Source organism: Quercus robur, chromosome 6 (genome assembly GCF_932294415.1).
Source record: "Quercus robur chromosome 6, dhQueRobu3.1, whole genome shotgun sequence".
NCBI lineage: Eukaryota > Viridiplantae > Streptophyta > Magnoliopsida > Fagales > Fagaceae > Quercus > Quercus robur.
The window spans coordinates 2,322,615-2,344,086 of NC_065539.1; the positions used below are offsets into that span (position 1 = coordinate 2,322,615).

The 21,472-nt window shown below is 34.9% G+C and overlaps 1 protein-coding gene and 1 long non-coding RNA gene across 5 annotated transcripts; both read right to left on the minus strand.

Moving 5' to 3' along the window:
• Positions 1-348: 348 nt before the first annotated feature.
• On the minus strand, positions 349-20,949 carry LOC126690563 (uncharacterized). 4 transcript variants are annotated; one of them, XR_007644664.1, is made up of 10 exons: positions 20,762-20,949; positions 19,809-19,853; positions 17,912-18,008; positions 17,774-17,806; positions 15,578-15,701; positions 14,464-14,617; positions 13,296-13,383; positions 11,845-11,917; positions 1,507-1,664; positions 349-1,395 (listed from the first exon to the last, which is right to left on the minus strand). It is a non-coding gene; the product is annotated as an uncharacterized LOC126690563 (long non-coding RNA). The 4 variants fall into 4 exon arrangements; XR_007644665.1 differs by lacking the exons at positions 349-1,395; positions 1,507-1,664 and adding an exon at positions 18,128-18,185 and having other exon boundaries at positions 10,605-11,917; XR_007644662.1 differs by lacking the exons at positions 349-1,395; positions 1,507-1,664 and having other exon boundaries at positions 10,605-11,917.
• Positions 5,892-7,968, minus strand: LOC126690562 (transcription factor TCP7-like). Its single transcript, XM_050385758.1, has one exon. The coding sequence runs from the start codon at positions 7,571-7,573 to the stop codon at positions 6,788-6,790; it is 786 nt and encodes a 261-aa protein (XP_050241715.1). The 5' UTR covers positions 7,574-7,968; the 3' UTR covers positions 5,892-6,787.
• Positions 20,950-21,472: the final 523 nt, after the last annotated feature.

Genomic DNA, 21,472 nt, shown 5'->3' on the forward strand with positions numbered 1-21,472 from the left:
CTACTTCCACTACTACTACCTTGGTCACCCTTGTTCATTACAAACTTTGTAATCCTACAAACCTTGTAACTAGGACTAGTTCAAACTTTGTAACTGTTAACCTGTAATTGTTGAGATCTTGTATTATTCACTACTACTGTAGGTGTTTGTTCTACTTTCAATAACAAGTATTTTCAGTTTTATGTTCATTATTCTACTTGTTGCTACCGCCACCTTGGACGGATTATTGCCATATCGGACGGTTCTAAATTGCTTTCATTTACTTTGAACTATTGTTCTCATTTACTTTGAGTTATTTTCATATATACTTGGTTGGTTTTACCGCCTTATAATTGTTCTTACTTTCAAGCTATTTATTGTTCTTACTTTCAAGTTATTTACTTTTCAAGTTACTTACATTATTTTCTTTACAATATTACTGTGCTTCCGTCTCTTCCCATCAACTGTGCGTCCCCTTCCCCCTTTATGGTATTAGAGCCACTCTTTTTTGGCCAGTGGTAGTGTTGTTGTGTCTTTGTTTCTTGTCTGTGTCTACCTGAACGCTTGATATTCCGTTGTTGTGTTCCCTTCTTACCGTCGTTGGCGCCACCCTAGTCGTAAAGTGAATTCCTAGAACCGAACTGTAAGGCCCGTTTGAGCCAAGAGAGGGCATGTAGGGCACTGTGTATGTGTGTGATGCAAGGCCAATCCATTTAGTAGAAACTAATAGAGTAGTTTTGGCATTACCTAAGAAGTCTGAGAGAACCCTTCCATTTCTATACCTTCCTGCTTCCAGTAGGTTTTCTTCCTTTGAAATCACTCCCATATCGAGGGAAATTCAAATTGCACTTCAGTATAGTATTGATATATTTGTTGGTTCCTGTATCCACAATTGAATCTCCAAACACAAAAACTGCTGGAACTCGACCTGTTTCATTTTTAGGTAGTATTATGGCACTTACATCATTAAGGAAAAATATAATGATGGAGAATATAATGAATTAAGACTAAAGAGGAAGAAGCAGAATTTTCAGGGTGGAACTTCATTCTAATATATGAAAATCTACTTTCTTCTTCAAGTTTACTAGGGAAAAGTAGAAGAGAGAGTTTTGAAGAATTGAGTTTTCTGAAAAATCAGTGACAAAATTGTCAATGCAGGAACTTTCACCATGAGCTTGAGTTTGGTGTCAGCATCTTAATTACTGAACGCAAATATGTTTTCTTCGTTAGAATTTAAAGGTAAGAGTGCATATGGTTAAGTGCTCTTGATATTTTGGTAAATGGTTGCCATGGTGGGCAGAGGTGGACTTTCGAAAGATCCAATGGCTGCCAAGTTGTTTGCTGCACTCCAAGCAATTCAATTCGCAATAGACTTGGGCTTTCAAGTTTCAACAGGTGATTCTTGAAGGAGTCTCTCTGCTTGAGATCAATGCAATGAAGTCAGACAAAGTGGAAAATTCTTGATTAGGACACATGGTTGCTGATGCCAGAAGACTAATGCAAAATTTCATAAGTTGGGAATCAAACCATGTTAAAATTAAACGGCCTGCTAATCAGGCTGCTCATCTCTTATCGCAATATGCTATTAATCTTACTGAATGCCATTACTGGGTGGAGGAAGTCCCTTCTTTCCTTGAGTCCCAGTTGATGATGTATTTGATTTGATTAATGAATGACTTTGCTTTCTGTTCTCAAAAAAGTACAAATAGAATCTAAATTAGCTTCTAATTGTAATATAATTTCATTCCAAGTGTATTTTAATCTATATCTATATAATATTTATATTTGAAGTATAATATTTATTATTGCTTCGCTATTTTTGAGCCACATTAGCGTAACATTTTGGTTCATTCAATCCACTTCGGTCCATTTCGGTTCCAATCGGTCCAATTCAATTCTTTTTGGTTCATTTTGGTCCCATTCGATCCACTTCAGTCAATTTCAAACTAATTGGGCCTTATGTTGATTCTTTTTGTAGGTTACATTTTCAATTTTGGGCTCAGAATTTTATTATTTATTCTTATTTTTTGGGTTGAAAAGTATGAAAATTTATTCTATTTGCGCCAAACTCTTTTGTTTTGGGCTAAAAAATACAAATAAATAGGCATTAGAAATTAAATATATAAGTTCTAAAAATAAACAATAAAAATGATAAACATTGAAAAGACTACCTTAAAATTCAAGTTTTAATAATATAGGCATTATACTTATATTTTGAAAGAATAAAAAATGCTACAATTCTAAACTTATATAATAATTTAAATTTAATGTAACATATTACGTGTGTTCCATAGAATGAAGGTGTACATTATTTTAAACTATCCTTGGATATGCTTAAATTAATCAATTGATTATGGTATATTCTAAAAAAGTCATTTTAATAACATATGTCATCTTCATCATTTATATAAAACAATATTATAGTTATGTAATTTAACTATAACTATAATATTGTTTATATAAATGAAGAAGATGACATATATATATATATATATAGTTGTTGACTGTAAAATGCATTATATGTTTCATCACATAAAACTAAAAAAAAAAAACATTTTAAATAACACATGTACTATTTAACCGAAAAATTTTACATTATATTTTTATAAAATAATCATATTACATTTTCTTATGCATCACGGAAGTTTGCAATTAGTTTTTTATTTTATATTATTTATTTATTTATAAATTTTGGTGTCAAGTAACCCGTTCATAATACTCAAAATGAAAACTGAGAAGACCACTTTACTCATTGAACACTTTATCTTAACTATTATTTAATTCTCTCACTTAGGTAAGATCACTTTGTAATTACTATTGTTTAATCCTTCCTAGTGACCTCATTCTTGCTTGAGTCTCCTATGTTGAGTATAAGCAATATGTGGAGTGTGGTCACGAATGGATTTTATTATTATTATTATTATTATTTTGAATTTCTAGAATTTGTAAAAGCATGGAGGGGTGGGCTTAGGTCTGTGATATCATACCCAAAATTGATTTTTGTATAACGAACTCACAGTACATAACAATAACATTATGATCTAACAGCTACATTTCACATTTAGTTTTTTTTTTTTTTTTTTTTTTTAATATATAAAAGAAAAACTCCTAAAGGCATGTGATTATCGAAAAAGCTCCAAAAATGCATGCCTTTGGCAAATGTGCCTTGTTTTAGAGGCAAAAGCCACTGAACTTCTGGGGTGCTTTTTGCCAAAGTGTCATAATTCAACCTTAAAATTTCAACTTTTTTATTTATTTATAAAATTATTAACTGACAAGTTACTCATGCAATTTGAACCCACGATCTCATTTCCACCTAGCACTTGTAAGGAGAGAAGGTGCCAAGTGAGCTAGAACTTGTTAGCCTCAAAATTTTCAACTCCTAGTTGACTGTTCATTTGTCTGTGCCATTTGAAGTTGTTTTTCATTGTTTCAAGTTACTTGGTCTCACATGGAGATACAGAGTATTTCTAGCCAATAGGATCTCTTAAAAAGATGAAGAAAACTGAAAGAGAGAAATATTTAAGAGTTACAGAAACTATCCAAGGAGTACATCCTGTCTTGTTCCTACTGGCATCTAAGTTTTTATCTTATATGGTTTGAGGACTCAAACTTATGATATCTAAATTTTTTGTTTATCTTTTTGCTGTGAAGGTATTGCACAATGATCGATAATGAGTGGTGCATAACAATTTGGGAAAAATAATATAGTATATATATAGTCAGACCAGCCAGACCGCCAACAGCTTACATAGGACTAAACACTACGTGACAATTGGCAATTTTAGCCACCAGGTGGGCATATAGATACAATTAATAATGCGATAGCCTACCATAAAATCGCCTTCGATGTGTTCGGTCATCCATGGCTATAAGCACTTCTACTGGACCACTTGACCCATTTTCAATGGCCCAGGTCCAAGACTCAAGGTCTTCAACAGGAAAAAGAGAGTGGGTCAAGCATCAATTTCCGAGCAAGTTCAGCCTGTCTTATGTAGTATGGATTAGGATGGCTCCAAACCAAATCATGAGTATTCCCAAATTTTCCACAAGGACATTTAATTTGAGGGACCCATCAATAATGGGGTCCTGACCCTTATGTTTTGCAATAATCAATCACCGCAAGTACATATTTATGAGACGATAATTATAGATCGTACACTCACACTCACACACTGCCAAATTTAGCACATCCATGTGGTTAAACAGTGGAACCAAACCATTGGTATTCTAAGCTACATCAACTAATCATCATCTTTCTTTTTGAGCCAATAAGATGGTAGTAATTCACTAATTCATGATTTCGCTCAATAAATATACATTATAATAGAAAGTTTCTTAGCAGTTAGTACTTTATGAAATCTCAAGAAAGGTTAAGCAATGGTACTTCCAACCTTAGATGCCCAAGCCATTCGACCACTTTCCTAGCTCTACAAATAATTTATGAATTCTGACTGCAGCCTTTCATGCATGGCTTCAACATATAATTAGAAGAAAGTCATCTCCATAAGTCGCATGAAACAATTTTTTAATGAAACAGTCTCATGAGACTGCAGCCAATGGTGTGTGTATGAATGTACCAGTGTACAGATTTGAGACCAAAAAAACTGTCAGTACAACCAATAGTCCAAATACTTCCTGAAAAGTATATGTGGGAATGCAAGGTAGAAGTCTCCTGCAGATTAGGCAAACTGAGGAGTCCAAAAATTCATGGAAAGTAAATGCCTGAATCACATCATAAATAGCATTGAATGAAATGTACCTCCAATGCATCAGTGAATTATTAAAAAAAGGGATCAATTCAATTTTCCACCATGGTAAGTCACTGACATCAAGAACAAGGAGGTCTTGCGCCTGTGACCTTTCAGTCAAATGGCATTTTCTTGGTATTTTTGGATTCGAGTTACACCCAATATAACTCCACAAGAGTTATACTTTTTCTCTGTCCATAAATCTTATAAGATTTAAGGCTGAATAGACAATGCTTGCAATGTCATAAATGTTATAAAAATTAATGAGTTACCAGAAAATGCCACAACTTGACTAAACTTGAGAAAAAAAATAGAAAGAATAATTAATAAAGATTTTGCCCAAATGTGTGAAAACAATAAAGCCCAATATCCCTAGCAAAATACACAAATCACAACAATTCACAAAAAAAGTGACTAATCTGCTTTTATTTTTAAAGGAAGACTAAACATGTGAAAAATAAGGAATTTTAATACCAAAAAGAAAGAATAATCAATAAATATTTTACCCTTCAAAGAAAAAAAAAAGTTTCTCAAATAGTTTGAAAAAAACAAACAACAAAATGCCAAACAAAATACACAAAACAGAACAAATCACAAAATAATGACCAATGCTCTGTTAATGAATGTAATTAACATCAATAACAAACTCAAAAGATCAATCCAACACACCATGTATAACTTGGACCCATCTCTATATTAAATATACAAAGACAGACATGTTGCAGTTCTAAAGTTCCCATTCATCTTCACCAAACTTCCAATTTTCATAAACTGAGTCAAAGTGTAGTATATGAATCACAATCGGGAAAATCTCTCCCAGAAGAGTGCATCATATTGTACCTCATTAGCAAAAATGCTAACAGCAAAAGAAAAACAAAGAGAATCGACTTTTGTTTCTGTTAGGAGTGGACAAAGGAGTTATAGCCCTAAGTCCCAAGCTCACCCCAAGAACCTAGGATAGCTTGGGGACATACAAAACTGATATCCACTGATAGAACCAACTTATTCACAAAAGAGGTTTCTGGGGAAATGAAGTACAAAGGCTTACAGATTAAGTAATATGAACTGAAATAATTGGGAGCAGAATAAAGTAATATACACATATGTACACCTTGAGCAAAAGAGAATAGCACAGAATGGTAAGACAAGACAAAAGTAAAATTGAGAGAAGCAGATGGGTTTTTATTCACACCATAGGCACCCAAAAACAATTCATTACATACAAGAGAGCAACACATTATTTTCACGCGGATAAATATAAGAAATGGCTAAGAATACTGATAAAATTCTCAAAAGCAGAGGTCTTACAGAGAGGAACCAGAGCTTTATCTTTCACACACCTAGTACCCACGGAGATCATTACACCCAACATAGAGCATGAAAGCCAAACAGAGAGCAAGAATCAAATTCCAACAAAGAACCACGGTTTCTCCTCTTAACAAGTTTTCAAATGCAGCAAAGAAACTAGATTTCTCATTTGCCATAGCACACCACAACATTCCAACAAACTTGGGCAGAACTGAATTTGCTGCATTTGCTTAATTGTGAATTCCAACTGATTAATGCACTGTCTAAACTTCTTCAAACCTGAAGTTATGAGCATATCCTTGAAAATGTCATTACCAGCAGAACAAAAACCATCGACAGCAATCTCAAACTTGTCCATTAAATGAAAGACCCTAAACCCAATTTTTTTTTCTTTTTTTTTGGTAATTTCCACCGTGAATTTGTGAAACAGAACCCTAATTCTTGACTCTTCTCTCCTCCAACCTAAACAATTTTGAACCCTAAAACTCTAATTAATCTCCAAACAAAGTAGTAAATCACCTAATCGAATTCCCATTCATCAAAAGACATTAGATTTCCCAAATCTCCACAAACCCTAAACCCTGCACTCAAACTAAAAACCCTAAACCTAGCAAATTCACTAAAAATCCTCTTCATTTCCACACAAAGGAAAAGAGAAAAATAAAATAAGAAACAATAAACATACAGATATTTTATATATACGAAATTACGACTGATTGCCACCACATCGACGCTCCAGAATGATCAGTTCAGCGAGGCTCGTCCTCTCTCCGACCGGAATTCCCGGGCCCACCCGACAAAGAGGCCAGCAAATTGAGATGTCCTGGAAGGTAATTTCCAACTCTGGCTGCCGACGCCTCGCCCATCGGCTGCTGATGTTGATGATGATGGTGATGAGTCATGAACAGCGAAGGCTGCTGCTGGGCCGCCACCATCTCGGGTGGCGGCACCGCAGCAGCAGCGGCAGCAGCAGCAAAGGTCCAGAAGTCGGGTCTAGCTGGGACAGCCCAGAACCCACCAGCACCACCGGAAGTGGAGCCCACTATGGAGTTCATGCTGGAAGTGTCGTCTTTGCCGTTACCGTCCTCGTCGGTACGCACGCGCTTCCCTAAGATGAAAGGGGCAGGGCTTAGCAAAGTGGGTTTGTGGTCGGATGTAGAAGGAGAGGACAGTGAAGCTGAAGTTGAGTTAGTGGCTGAGCCTCTGACGGAGACTGAGACCGTGGAGAAGCTAGCTGGGGTTGTGCCAGTTCCGGTGGCGGCTATGATGGAGGGCTCGGCTTGACGGAGGAGCCACTCGATGGTTTGGCCGTCAGACTTGTGGCCAAGCTCGCGTGTCAGCTGGAACACACGTGCGGCGCATATGATCGGCATCCGGATTCGCCGTCCACGTCCGTCAACCTTGCTGTGACGGTCCTTTGAAGGAGGCTTCTTCACGGCCAAAGCTCCGTTTCCTGGCGGCTGCTGCTGCTGCCTCTGTGGGTCGATTATTGCGCCGTTTGTCACGCCGTTATTCGCTCCGTCCGAATTAGACATGGGTCTTTTTAGTCTTCCCCAGAGAGATAACGAGAGAGAAGACAGAATTATTTTAATGAGAAAGAGAGAGAGAGAAAGAGTGTATCTGGTTGTTAGAGAGAGAGAGAGAGAGAGAGAGAGAGTATTGTTTCAGTTTGTGAGAGAGAGAGAGAGTGTGTGTTTCTGGGAGAGAAGGGGAACAGAGGGACTAATGATTGAGCGGCAGGAGCTGGTGGAGACAGAGGAGGGCACATGGGTGGTGGGGCCCATTTTCACTCACCACAGCTCATTGTAGCTTAGCTTCTTCCTCTGCTTCTTTTCTCTTTATTTTTATTTTTATTTTTGTGTGTGCGTGTGCTATTATTCTCACGCGCCGTTTCAAAGCTCCTTTGTTTGTTTGTTTGTGTTACTAGTACTAGTATACAATGTTAATTTACTTATTCCTTACCAGTTTACCAGTTACCACTTACGAAACAAGTTACCCTCCCCCCTCCGCAACAACGAAGCAAGTTACTCTCCTACCCCACAACCCCAATCAATCTGCAGAGGGATTTAAGTCGGGTATGTCAGACTGGGACCTACTTTGTTTCCGTACTTTTTGAATTGAAGGTTTGGGTATGATCCAGCTACGTCCGGGAAGTTTCTCCATCCACTCATATTTCACCACCTTCTTATCATAGGACAAATTTATAAAGTGAGTCATTTACAGTCGTTAAGGGATGATTTTACTGCCTAAAGCACAAAATTAGTGTCTCATCACCAAAAATAAAAAAAATCAAACTTCCATTTATTAAAATATTGAAATCAACCAATTTTCTTATACAAATATGTGGCAACTACTGCATTTTTTATTTTTTACTTTTCAGCTCCATAAATTTCTGTCTCGCTTTTGACAAGTTTTTAACTAAATTTATTTATTTAGAGGTAAGATTGTCTATCGCCTAACTCATATTTTGCTAAAAAGTGGGAACTTTGCATGATATATAAGACTCTTTTTAAATAACTTAATTTATTTGTTTTTGTCCTGCCTGCAAATAAACTATCCAAATTACAAAGATGACAACTCGTTCCAACCAAATGCCTCAAAATACAAAATTGGTCTATTTAGTAGAGCACTCATTCTTTTTTCAACAAGATAGTTTATGATGTTTCTAGCATATGTAACCATCTTCTATAAGAGGTGATTGCATATACCTAATACACAATTGGTTTTCTCATCACAACCACAAATCAAGTAGAGAATCGTATCATTTTAAAGTCTTTTTATGCTAGCTTAATGTTATCAATTATATATATATATATATATATATATATAAACAATGTTCAAGGTTTGAAATCTTTAATCAATACTTTGAGTCACCCCAAATGAAATAATCAAGCAAAACAATCAAAATGGAAGAAACATAATGCTATACTCTCACAACTCCTTCTAATCCTTATTAGCCACTAACTTTGATATCTATTTCTAGGATTCTGATAACGGATGTCCTCAAAGTATTTGTTAAGGGACTATTTTAGAAAACTTTTAATACCACTTTTATAGAAAATATAAAAAATTGTAAAAAAGGCCAATTTTTTTTTCTCATAAAAAGTTTCTAAAAATATTTCCTAAACCAATGCTACTAGGGTATTCATTAACATTTCCCTTATTTCTAATATTATTCTTTAGAGCAGACTTATATGCTATGAAGCACAGGTGCGTTTCGGGACTCGGGTGCGGGTGCGGGTGCGGGTACGGGTGCGGGACTCGACAATTTTTGAAAAAGGTGGGTGCGGGTGCGGCGGGACTTGGCGATTAAAAAATTATTAAAAATATTTTTAATATATTACTAAGCATGCTTTTTTATATAATAATAATAGAAAACTCATATAATAATAATAATAATAATAATAATAATAATAATAATAGTATAGAAATAATAATAATAAAATAAATAGATAATAATAAGTAAAAACAAAAAAAAAAAACAAAAAAAGTAGGAGGCTCTCACGTGTAGCTTCCCATTAAAAAAGAAAAAAAAAGAAAAAAAAGGAAGATGTGGCTCTCAGTCTCTCACGTTTGGTTAGAGAGGCACAAAAAAACAAAGAAGTATTTTTGTACTTATCAAGAAGAGAAAGAAGTTACAGAGCACTTCCCAAAAAAAAAAAAAAAAAAAAAACAGAGGACAACTCAGACTTAAGAAGACGATGCAAAGAAGAACACGAATAAGCAAAGATACGATTTCAGTCCACCGGCACAGTGGCGTATCAATATCCAGTCCAGTCCAGAAGTTTTTTTTTTTCCCTTATTGGCCGATTTCCTTTTTCCGGCAGAAACATGCCGATATTCTGCCGATACTATCCGATTCGGCCCAAATTGGTGCGAATCTGTCCGGTTCGGTGCGAATCGACGTGCGTCGGAGCCGAATCGGCGCGAGTCGGGGCCGATTTGAGCCGCGTCGGCGCGAGTCGGGAAATCCACGTGGCACGACTCGGCACGACGCGGCACGGACACGCGGTCTGCGGCGTCCCTCCCGTGTCGCCGCGTCCCGCCGCGTCGGACGCGGGTGCACTGGGTCCGGAGCCGCGTCCGTGCATCCCAGCTTATATGCCAGTATCTATTCTAAACCCTGATGTAAAAGTATTGAGTTTATGTGGATGTAATGGCCCAAGAGGTCTAATTATGTTATAAGCTCATGTTAGGCTAACCCTAAATTCTAGTCTCTATATACCATGTTAGGGATCACTGTAATAGATGACTTGAGTATATAATAAAGATGTAGCTGCTACGGCTTTATTTGTGGATGTAGGCCATTGGCAAACCACATAATCCCCTATTTTATTCTCACTTTCGCTTCTTTATATTATTTTATTCTTGTCTTTAACAGGATATTAGAGCCGATGGTTGTTGGTGGTGGTTCTTGGTAGATTGATTGTTGTTGTTGATTGTTCTCGGTAGTTTGTTAGTGTCGTTCTTGTAGTTGTTGATTAGTTTTGCTTGTTCTCAGTGACAGATCTGTGGTTGTTTTCAACCATCCCTTGCCTTTCTCGATCTTGTTTGTTCTCGATGGTGGGTGTCAAATTTGGTATTTGTTGTTGGTTTTTTTTGGGGTGTATTTTGGCTTGTCTCAGCAGATTTGGCACTTCTCAGTTGTTTTTAGTGAATTCGACGTGTTCTGAAGCTGCCAGTGTTGGCCATTGGCCAGAGCTTGGTCAGAGTTGACAGTGAATACCCCTGTTTGGTTCAAGGTTTAAGCTATTCCCTATCCAAGATAAGGATAACTTAATCCTTTGTTGGTTGTTTGGGTATAGATTTTGGTTGTCACTTATCCATGATAAGGATAACCTAACCCCTTCAAAACCTCTATTTGGTTTTGTATGGTATTGAAGAGCTTCATCCGATTCATCTCGTTTTTTGGTTAGTTCAACTTCAATTTTGGTCAGTTCACATCATTTTCAGTCTCTTCGAGCAAGTTGGCAGTTGTGTTCTTCTCTCTTTCTTGTTTTGTTTTTCTAAATTATTTTATTCTTGTCTTTAACAACTAAAACTCCAGTTTTGGAGCAAACTTTCAAACAAAATTGTATGTCTGCTCTCAATAATACTTGGAATTAAAATTGCATGAATACTTTAAAATGCCTCAACTCCAAAGATAAATCAATGTAACAATTGAAGTTTGTGCTATTAATTTTTTGGCTAAAGTGCAAACTACACCACTAAAACTTGGGGGGGGGGGGGGGGTTTGAATTTTATACTCTGAAGTTTTAAAATTTTGGATTTTACCCCCTGAAATTATATTCAATTAGCATCATAGCTCCTCCATCTATATTTTTCGTTAAGTATCACATAAACTTATCATGCGTGTTAGTTCTTTCAATAAAATGATGTCACGTCATTTTTGGATTTAAGTTACAATAGTGATGTGACATCATTTTATTGGACATACTAAACACGCGTGGGAAGCTTAAGTGGCACTTAAAGGAAAATATGGATGAGGGGTTGCTCTCCAAATTCTGAAACTTTATGATGTAAAATCTAAAGACTCTCAAACTTTAGGGGCGTAGTTTAAACTTTATCCTAATCTTTATCTTTTTCTCTTTTCTCTTGGTTTAAGACTCTAATAGTCATTGTATAATTACACAGCACTTTGAACTTTCTCAAACATCCAATAAAATTGGAAAAAAGAAAAGAAAGGGAAAAAATTACTCAGCTTGCATGTGGATATGACTAAACCACTCATATTTTTCGTCCAAGTAAATGCCAACATGCTTTATCCAACAAGGGCTATGTAACTTGATGAAGGAAGAAAACATACCTCCACATGGAGAGAAATCTTCTCAACTTGTTCAGTGTACTGTGGCAAAGCTTGAACCAATTCGCTTCCATCCCTAGATAAAATTCAAAGAAATGTCATAAGTGATTGAAGTTATGTGCAAAGCTACATGATGAAATTAAGAAAACTTTTGACACCATGTATTTTTTTCTCCTTTTTGGCTTGAATCCTACTTAGGCAGCGTTTGGATTGCACGTTTGCGTGTCCAGCATCTGCGTTTCCCTTATTTTTATTTTTATTTTTTTTAGCCGTGATATTTGACTTTTCAGTAACACCAGTGGGCCCGTGCACTGTTCATGGGACTCACAAACCTCACTTTTCAACAACTTTTTTATTAAAAATGGGTCCCACGACATTATTTACATATTTAAAAATTATTTTGTTACAGTATTTTCAGTTTTCAGTTTTTAATTTTCAGCAAAATAAACTGTATCCAAACGAACCCTTATTTTCTAATGACCTCAGCAACTCATCTCCCATGTACATATTTATGAGAAGTAGTGAAATCGGTACAAAATGCATTTCAAATATCATAAATCAAAAGAATCATTAGAAAATCAGCAAAATTCACGTCATAATTCACAAAGCCTTGGAAAAGAAAATCAGCACCTATATCATTGCTAAACTCAATCTAACCTGTTCCACATACCATATCCATCTTCCCTTCATATTGTGTGTGTGTGTGTGTGTGTGTTCCGTGTTCCTCACTTCTCACATACCTGCTAGTTATCAGATACATTTTGATCACCTCTAATTGCATAACCTTTGTCTTCCTAAGTTCTATGCCATTTTTATAAGGGGTAAATCATCACCTAAAGGATCCTAACAATAATGAAACTAAAATAGCAACCTATCTCTACACAAATCCTCATCAAAGTTGTAAATAATATTTTCTTTCCTGGGTTTACTTATTTTACAGTCCCAAATACTATATCCTTCCTCACTTTTGATTATATTCCACAATTTATTTAACTCTTGTAAGAGAACAACATTTGTAATCAAAACACAATAGGACCCTACTTAATGTAACTTTTCAATCACAAGCAAGAAGCTTACCAATTTACTAGATAGTGACTTTTTGACTTATAGGCTTCATTTTTATTTTTGACAAGTAACTTAAAGGCCATTTTTTTGATTGACAATTAGATGAACCTTGTGGCTCTTTAATGACAACCTAACCCACCCTCCACCTTGTGGCTCTTTAATGACAACCTAACCCTCCACCTTGCCATAATCAATTCCAAAACACAATGGTGACAATCAGATAAGCATCCAGTTCTATTGGACATATGCCATGGTATTGCTTAGAGAAAAAAAACTACAAAATAGGTGAAATAAACAGTGATAATGTGTTAAATCCGTAACATTAAGAAACACTAATAAGCTAAAAACCATGTAACATGCAAAGTTCAACATCAAATGCCTGCACCAACCTTCTACTCTGTTAGATTTGCACAGCTTTGATTTGTTCTTCAATATGAAGTTGATCATCTTCTCAAGCAAACGTTCACTAGCCTGATACTTCAGTTAGTGGAAAAAGGAATTCATATCAAGATATTGAAGTGAAAGAAAAACTATACAGCTGACCCTGTTATAATTCATAATCAAGATGGATAGAAAAATTATTGATTAATTAAAATTCTTTACAACTTTAATGAATAAAAGAATTCCTTTTTTGGACTTCCAGACAAAAACACAAAAAACTAAGATTATTTAGATATTTATTAGTTAATAAATTGAACCATAAACAATTTTAATATGAGTGACATGTGTGTGTGTGTGTGTGTGTGTGTGTGTGTATAAAGGTAAAAAGAAAATGTAAAGAAGTGATGGAAACAAGAGAAAAAAAGAGGTTTAATGGAATGTTCAAAGAGGAACCTAGTTGAGACTTTGGCTTATGTGAACAGAAATCAATGTAAGGAGTAATAGTTTCTGAAAGAAAAGAAAAGAATCTTAAAAATAGCCTAGGATTTGAAGGAAAAAAAGGTAATTAAATGATTAATTCATATAATATTTAAAATAAGTATAATTATTTTATTCCTATAAATAATAGTCATAAGGAAATCTTTTGAAAAACTATTAGTTATAAAATATGAGAATTATTAATTATAAGTGGAATGAAATCCCCTCCCCTATATTTATTATAATAATTATAAAAAAGTAAATATTACTTATAAGGGGGTCAACTGTATATGTATTAGACATACATCTGCTATAAGCCAGATTGGATCATAGTCCTCCAGAAGGACCTCCTTTCTTTCAGTTTGACCACCTGTTTTGCTGGGAACTTCATATGAAATATATGCCATCCATTTATATAAAAACACAAGACAAAAAGGGAGGAAAAAAAATGAAAAAGCAAACATAGAGGGGGAAAACACAAAAACAACATGAAGATTTACCTTATACAAATATATATATTTTTTGATAAGTATACCTTATACAAATATTTATTATCATCCATATCCAACATGACACATTGAATCGTAAGTCCATTTGTGTATGACAGGAGCAGTCTATACATGCAAGTTCAACACACTCAATAAATTCAAACTGGAAGAGCATACCAAAAGAATGTCATGGCAGGAAAATTAATTTAACCTGATCAACTGATCTATTATGGAAAGTTAGGAGTGGTAGATTTGTATTTAGAAATACAGTTCCAAATTGCAGCAGCAAGCTTTGTAGTAGGCTAATGCCACTTTTTTTAGTCATCAAGTGCCTTGGCAGCATGATATTGCACAAATGGCAGCTCCTGAGAAAATGCAAAGATATGTAGAAATTTCCATAGAAAATAATGGAGAGTACTGATTTGATCATCAAGGAGTAAATTCTTCCACATATAGTGCCAAATAAAAATAAAGATAAAAGCTTCAGTGCCTAAACTCATTGCTAAAGCTATGCATAAACCATGTATCTTTAACTTAAAGGTCTAATGCAGCCAGACCCAAGCCATTGCTCAATTCCTTAACATGAATACAAGAGGTAAATGACTCCAACCACCCAAAAATGGTCTTGCTAAGGCTTTATTTTGTTCTATAAATCCTAGTTAAACCAAATTGAATTGTATAACAACGATGGAAGACTTTACACATGGCCAAAAAGATAAACATGGTCATTCTAGTTGTCCTCATCTGGAAAATTCAACCAAATAGAGAAGACACGAAACATATGCAGTAGATTCCAATAAAACACTGAGCTCACTGTTATCATTATTTATTAAGAGCTAATTAGTTAAACAATTTGCATATGAGTGACAAATTCCACATTGAGCATGATTGAATCAGGAGAAAAAAGTTGAATCATGAGAAATGGAGCAGAGTTTTATTAATAATTCAGTTTGCATGAGCAAATCTAGGATAATAAAAATAAAGCGTAACACAAATGGTTGAGTGAAAATATGTAAGGGATACATAGGACTAGTCTAGTGCTACAGGATGGTACACAAGATTTGTCACATGCTATATCTGTGCATTTATGGTAACTAAAAACATGATACTGGAGTAGAAAGTTGTTCCCACTCCCAGATTTTTTACCCAAGCTATAAAAAAGCATAAAAACTAGATCATAAGTTAAAAAAGGCAATCAGAAAAATTAAGCGTGTTTCTGATTTATCATTATTGGTGATATAATAAATGGAGGCCACATGTAAACATAAATTTATATTGAATATAAGTAATCACAGAAAGAAATTTTTTTAGTATAAGATTCAAACCTTCAATGAAGCAATATTGTAGAAATTTGAGTTGCCATCACATTAAACAAGCATCAAACTTGGGATGGTTCTCAACATCACCAAAAAGTTCCTCCAATGCTCTTTCATGATTAGTGATAACAGCCTGCATTCAAGGGATATAAGTTAATAAAGCTATTTCAAATTTCGTTTAAATGGCTAGAACAAAAGTGAAAATCAATATGGTTGGGATGCTCAGCAGTAACTATAATCCTAAATGTCCTTGCCAACAGATGTCAGAGTAGCCAAATGCAGGACTGTCTGTAAAGCATACAGATTCCCTTTCCAGTTTCCACACATCTTGAAATTTTATGTTTCAACTCTCCTGAACCTTCACCAAAGCATTATCTAATCTATACAGAGACAGACAATATTTAATTTAAAAGTCTAACCAAAAGCAAGTATAATGACCTGAGATTAAGAAAAAGAAGCAAGAGTTGTGAAAAAAAAGCATTTATGATCCACATGGACAGAGACTTCAATAATAATCTCTTCATCCATACAAATTTAAATTGAATCTATATTAACACCAAAACCCAAAGATGTGAAGCCGATTTTCTGGATAAAATAGGAATCATGTGTTTAATTGTTGCCCGCTGATCACTGAATGGAAGAATTTCTTCACTAGCATTGCAGTCTGGGTGCTTGGCAACTTTTAGTGCCTAGTGTGCAGTTTATGCAGTTTCAGAATTTTCTCAATTGTGTCAAGTAAATTTAGAATTTGACTGCTTGCTTTTTCTAAGAGAAAAATCCAAGAAGAAATCCCATATTGAGGTGCAGGGCAGTTTCTGATTGCAACCTTGGTATGGAGAAAATCTCATCAATCTCCGTTCTTTTCTTTATTGTTACAAACACTCTTTTATCATCAGAGAGGGAGGATTTACTTTCTATTTATGTTTGTACTGTAAGTATGAAGCTTCCAAAATTAAACTTGAGTCCTCATGGAGCAGTGATGCCATAAAGGACTCTGGCCAAAAGAGTTATCATATATGAGACATAGTGGGGTTGAACGTGTGATATGTATTGAGGAAATTTAGCATGTTGAAAATTATTAATTGGGGGAGGTAGAAATAACAAGGATGGAAGAAACCGTTTTTTCAAATTTATCTAAAATTTAGGAGTATTTAAATTAGTAATTTTATGTGTCTAACCCTATTTTATACTTTCTAAATAAGTGGATTTGAGGGTACTTTGGGTACATAAAAATAGGAATCCAAACAAGAGAAGTCCCTTAAATAGTAGTATAGATGACAAGTGAAGGGGCTCATGTACTGTAGGAATTAGTCTAAACTCAAATGGGTTGGAAATATCCTAGCATAACAATGATAAACGTCAAATTGACTCATTTAAGATAGTTTGTATTTCCTAGGTTTGAAACAGAGGAAGATGGCAGGAGTTCACTGGATTCAATAGTATCAAACAGCTAATTCTTATATTGTCCATGTAAAAATTTCTGGTGGTTAATTTTGAGGGCGGAAGTGTCTGCTGTAAAGTAAATTGAAATTTTGAATCTTACAATTTACATACATATTTTGCAAATTTCACTTTTATTTAAGCATTGAAGTGTAAAGCCTGGCTTCAATTTAATAACAGTTTCAACATGTCTTAGAATCACCAGCAACTGAGACTTCAGCTTATGCTAATAACAATCATGATTAAACATTGTCGACCATTCACTAAAGACAGTCTTCTAACTTGAGGACCATCTGTCACCATGCCTAGCAAGCAACACTTAATTAAAATGGGCAGCCGAATTGGCTTCCGAAAAGAATTTGCAGAAACTTCAGTACTCTGCAAACCTCGATACATTATAGGTTGTGATGCGGTGAGGAGAACATAAACACAACATATATTATATGGTGTAGAAGAAGTGTTTAAGAAGAAATTTCCAGCAATAACAAGATTACAGTCGGGAGAAGAAAATGAAACCCAATAATCTGAAGTATAATCTGGAAAGATAATTCTGGACACAATTCACCAAAAGTTGTGCAAATCAGAACTTCTCATATAAATAATATTTTCTTAATACTGTATTCACGAGTTGAATACAAGAAGATGGTGTTTGCATAAAAGGAAATTTAAAACTAACAGATTAGTTGACTCTCTAAAATTGATATGAGGCACATTGATTGACATAGCATCAGGAGAACTGAAAGAAGAGATGTTGTCAACAAATACCTGATTATCTATAGGAAAGCACTCCAAATTCATCTGCATAAACCAAGAAAAAAAGAATGCACACAATATGATTCAAAGAGAAAACTACAGAAATTACATTTGATAGGAATAATAAAATAACAAAATGAAGATCTAGACCTCTCTCAGTGCACCAATGCAGGGTAAGACACTTGTATCACTCTTGATGTAATTTTCAAATTCCTTCGGGACAAGTGAACTGAAAAATACAAATTCCCTAGAACCCAAAAGACAGGAAAGGAAAGGAAAAACAAAACAATGATCAGAACAGCGCTGACTGAAATTCTAAAAAGAAATATAAACTAGAATTTTCAGAAAGCAGAATCCTTTGAATACTTCTTGTATAAAGGCTCCCTTCCAGACATGTCAGACAAAAGCATAACAACACTACACACTAGCAAAAATACAGGGTTAAAATGGATCCATTTTATCAATGTTTTGCATTAAATGGGAAAACTCTGAAGTAAATGTAAGATAAGCATAAACTGTGGATATGTTTATACAAACAAAACTAAAAGGAAAGAAGAAAGCAGGGCAAAAAAGATAATGTAGAAACCAAATCAACAAGAGCTAGGAGGTGCATCTCCAACTAAACAATCATTATTAAATAGGAGCCAGCTATCCAGCCAGGCCATTTCTGATTTGCATATTAACAGAGCTATGTTATGGTTAGTAGAAATATAGAACTGAAAAGTAGGCATACTACATATTAGTAAATTAGTTGAAAATTTACCAAGCCAGAAATATCATTTCAGTGAATGCACATAACTTCATAGCAAAATGTTAGATAGTTTTCAACAAAAAATATTTGATGAACACCGGATTGGTAACTCAAAAGTTCCAAACATTAAGTGACCTTCCTCTATCTTGATCTAAGAGACTGGATCCCTGCATAGTTATCATAAAGCCCCTTCTTAACTTCACTTAACAATATAGATCAAGCATGTGAATTAAATGACTTTAAATCTTTGAGCTATCTGATAGCTAATTTTGGTAATATGCTAGTGCAATTATAGCGGCAGCAACATGTAGCTCCAAATGTATATTTGAGGTTACTGTTACAAACAACGACACTAAGTAGAAATACAAAAAAATATGAGGGCAACATTAATGATTGTGTATGTTAAAGAATGTACATAAACATTTTCTCTTGAAGGCAACTAAGGAAACAAATATGTCTCACAACAGACCAAAAGAAAAGGAAGAAGAAGAATTTATTGTTCTTTTGACGGCTGGATGAAATAAATATCATCCATGGATGGCAAAGATTGCATTCTCTGGAGAAAGTCTTTGACCACTACAATGAAAGATCTCTAGAAGTTAATACCAATAACCAGCATTGAAGAACCACATTACGGAGTTGTTTGGTACAATTTTCAAAGTGGGTTTCAAAATGATGACATGCATAAATTTTTTTATTGGAAAGTTACACATGCTCCTAATAAGACTTAATCCCATGACCTGACCCTCTACCAGTAAGTTTAGAATATCAATAGTCAGAGTTGAAGGACGCACTGTGAAGTTGTTTGGAACAGTTGTTGAAGTGGATTTCAAAATGATGTCATGAATAATGATGAATGCATTCTGGATGACAGGAAGCACATTACAAACGCACAAAGTGAGACTTGTTCCATGACCTCAATTTCCACTCCATTTTTATAGATAAAGAAAGTTCCATTTAAGCAAAGCCCATTAGAAAAATTATGATGTGCATTATTGGTAAGTTACACATGTATCCAGTGGCTGGTTCACACTCCATCCCATTATTATGAGAAGATGAAGTGCGAGTTGAGATAAAGCTCATTGGTGATGACTTGCTTCAATTCAAAATGAAAAGGAACAAAAATTAAATGCTTATGGCTAAAAAGACATTTTAAGCATTATGACGGAACTCTATTACTGTGAAACATGGAATATCAGAGTTTGCATTCAGCCAAAGTTGAATGCAACAAGAAACATGTTGTAAAAAAAGAACTTAATCCAAAAATGCAAAAGAAAAATCTATTTTGATGCTTACATGAAATTCCTTGGTTAGTGATGTCTGCCATTTTACACAAGTGACCTGTAGAAAAATCATTTGTTTGAATAAAACAACCTATCATGGTTAACTCCACAATCATAGAAACCCCACAAAGTGCTACTGCTATCCATGTATTCAGAACAAAAAAATAAGGAAAACTCTTTCCTTTATAAATTAGAGCATGTTCGAATATAATTAGGGATTTGTTAGAATTAGAGTTAAATAATTAAATCTACCATTTCCTAACTGCTTAAGCTTTTGTAACGATTGGTAATTTATCACTTTTTATTGCTATTATCTAAATGGACAAAATGGATAATCCTAGATTCATTCAAAAAGACAACACCCATAGAAAATCAATCAAGTTTTGGTATAGAGTAATTATATAAGAAAATGAATCAAACTAAGGACTTATCTCTCTAGCATAAGTCTAATTAGTAAACAACCAAAAACAAGCTTCCTCTACAACAACAACATTCACAATCAGTAACACAGAAAAGCTTTTACAATAAGCGTGTGCCGTTCATAGTTTCTCTTGAACTACTGAGTCCTGACTGCCTTTAGCTTTAGGTATGATTTACAATAAACGACTACCGTTTAGCTCAGTCGCACAAATAACAGAAACATTTCCGTCGTTTGGCTTCATTTTTCAGCTCTTTTAATTTTCTTAATTTCTTTCAAAATTTTCTCAGCAACCAAACGGAGTTGAATCTGAAATTTTTGGAAATTTTTTTTATTTCATATATCCTAAACCTCCGTTCGGTTGTAAGAAAAAAGAGGAAAATTATGCTTTGATTCTACGTTTAAATATTAATTTGTTTTCTTTCCATAAATTTGAGGTTTAAAACCTTGATTACGTTTCGCTGCATGCATTTTCTCGGGAAACAAACGGAAAAAAAAGACCAGAATCCAGAAACAAAATTCTAAACCGAGATAGAGAGAGAGCTTACGATCACGGCTATTTTGAACAAGGCTTTGTGTGGCGCCGCCATGAGAGAGGACAATTCGGAATCCAAGAATGACATTGTTGCAGCAGCAGATTAGGTTCCAAACACAAATTACGCACAGATTCAACAAATGGGATCGCAAACGCAGAGAGAGAGAGAGAGAGAGAGGTGCTTGTGTTTGAGAAACGAGAAAGGATCGATGAGTCGTCTGAGAAGGTTGTTATATTTTGCGTGGGGACGGGCCATTTGGTACGTGGAAGTTCGTTAACGTTTCAAGGACAAGCCAAAAATGCCTCAGTTTTACATCTCCATACGGCGTCGTTTCATGCTTTAGTGGGGTGTGTTGTGGCGTACAAAGTTTGTAAGCACCTAGCCAAAGTATAATTAATTGTTAGTACATAATTACATATCTTGTTGCACACAGGCCACAGCATACACCATTTATTTTTTGAATTGAAATTTCTCACATTATGATTATGCAATAGACAAGGTCCTAAAACATATTACGTGTGTGTTTGGATATCACTTATTTTACTGAAAAACTGAAAACTAAAAATACTGTAGCAAAATAATTTTTAAATATGTGAATAGTGCCGTGTGACCCATTTTTAATAAAAGTTTTGCTGAAAAAAGAAGTTTGTGGGTCCCATGAACAATGCACGGGACCCACTGCCAGACTTGAAATGCGCTTCTCCCATAAAAAAAAAAAAAATA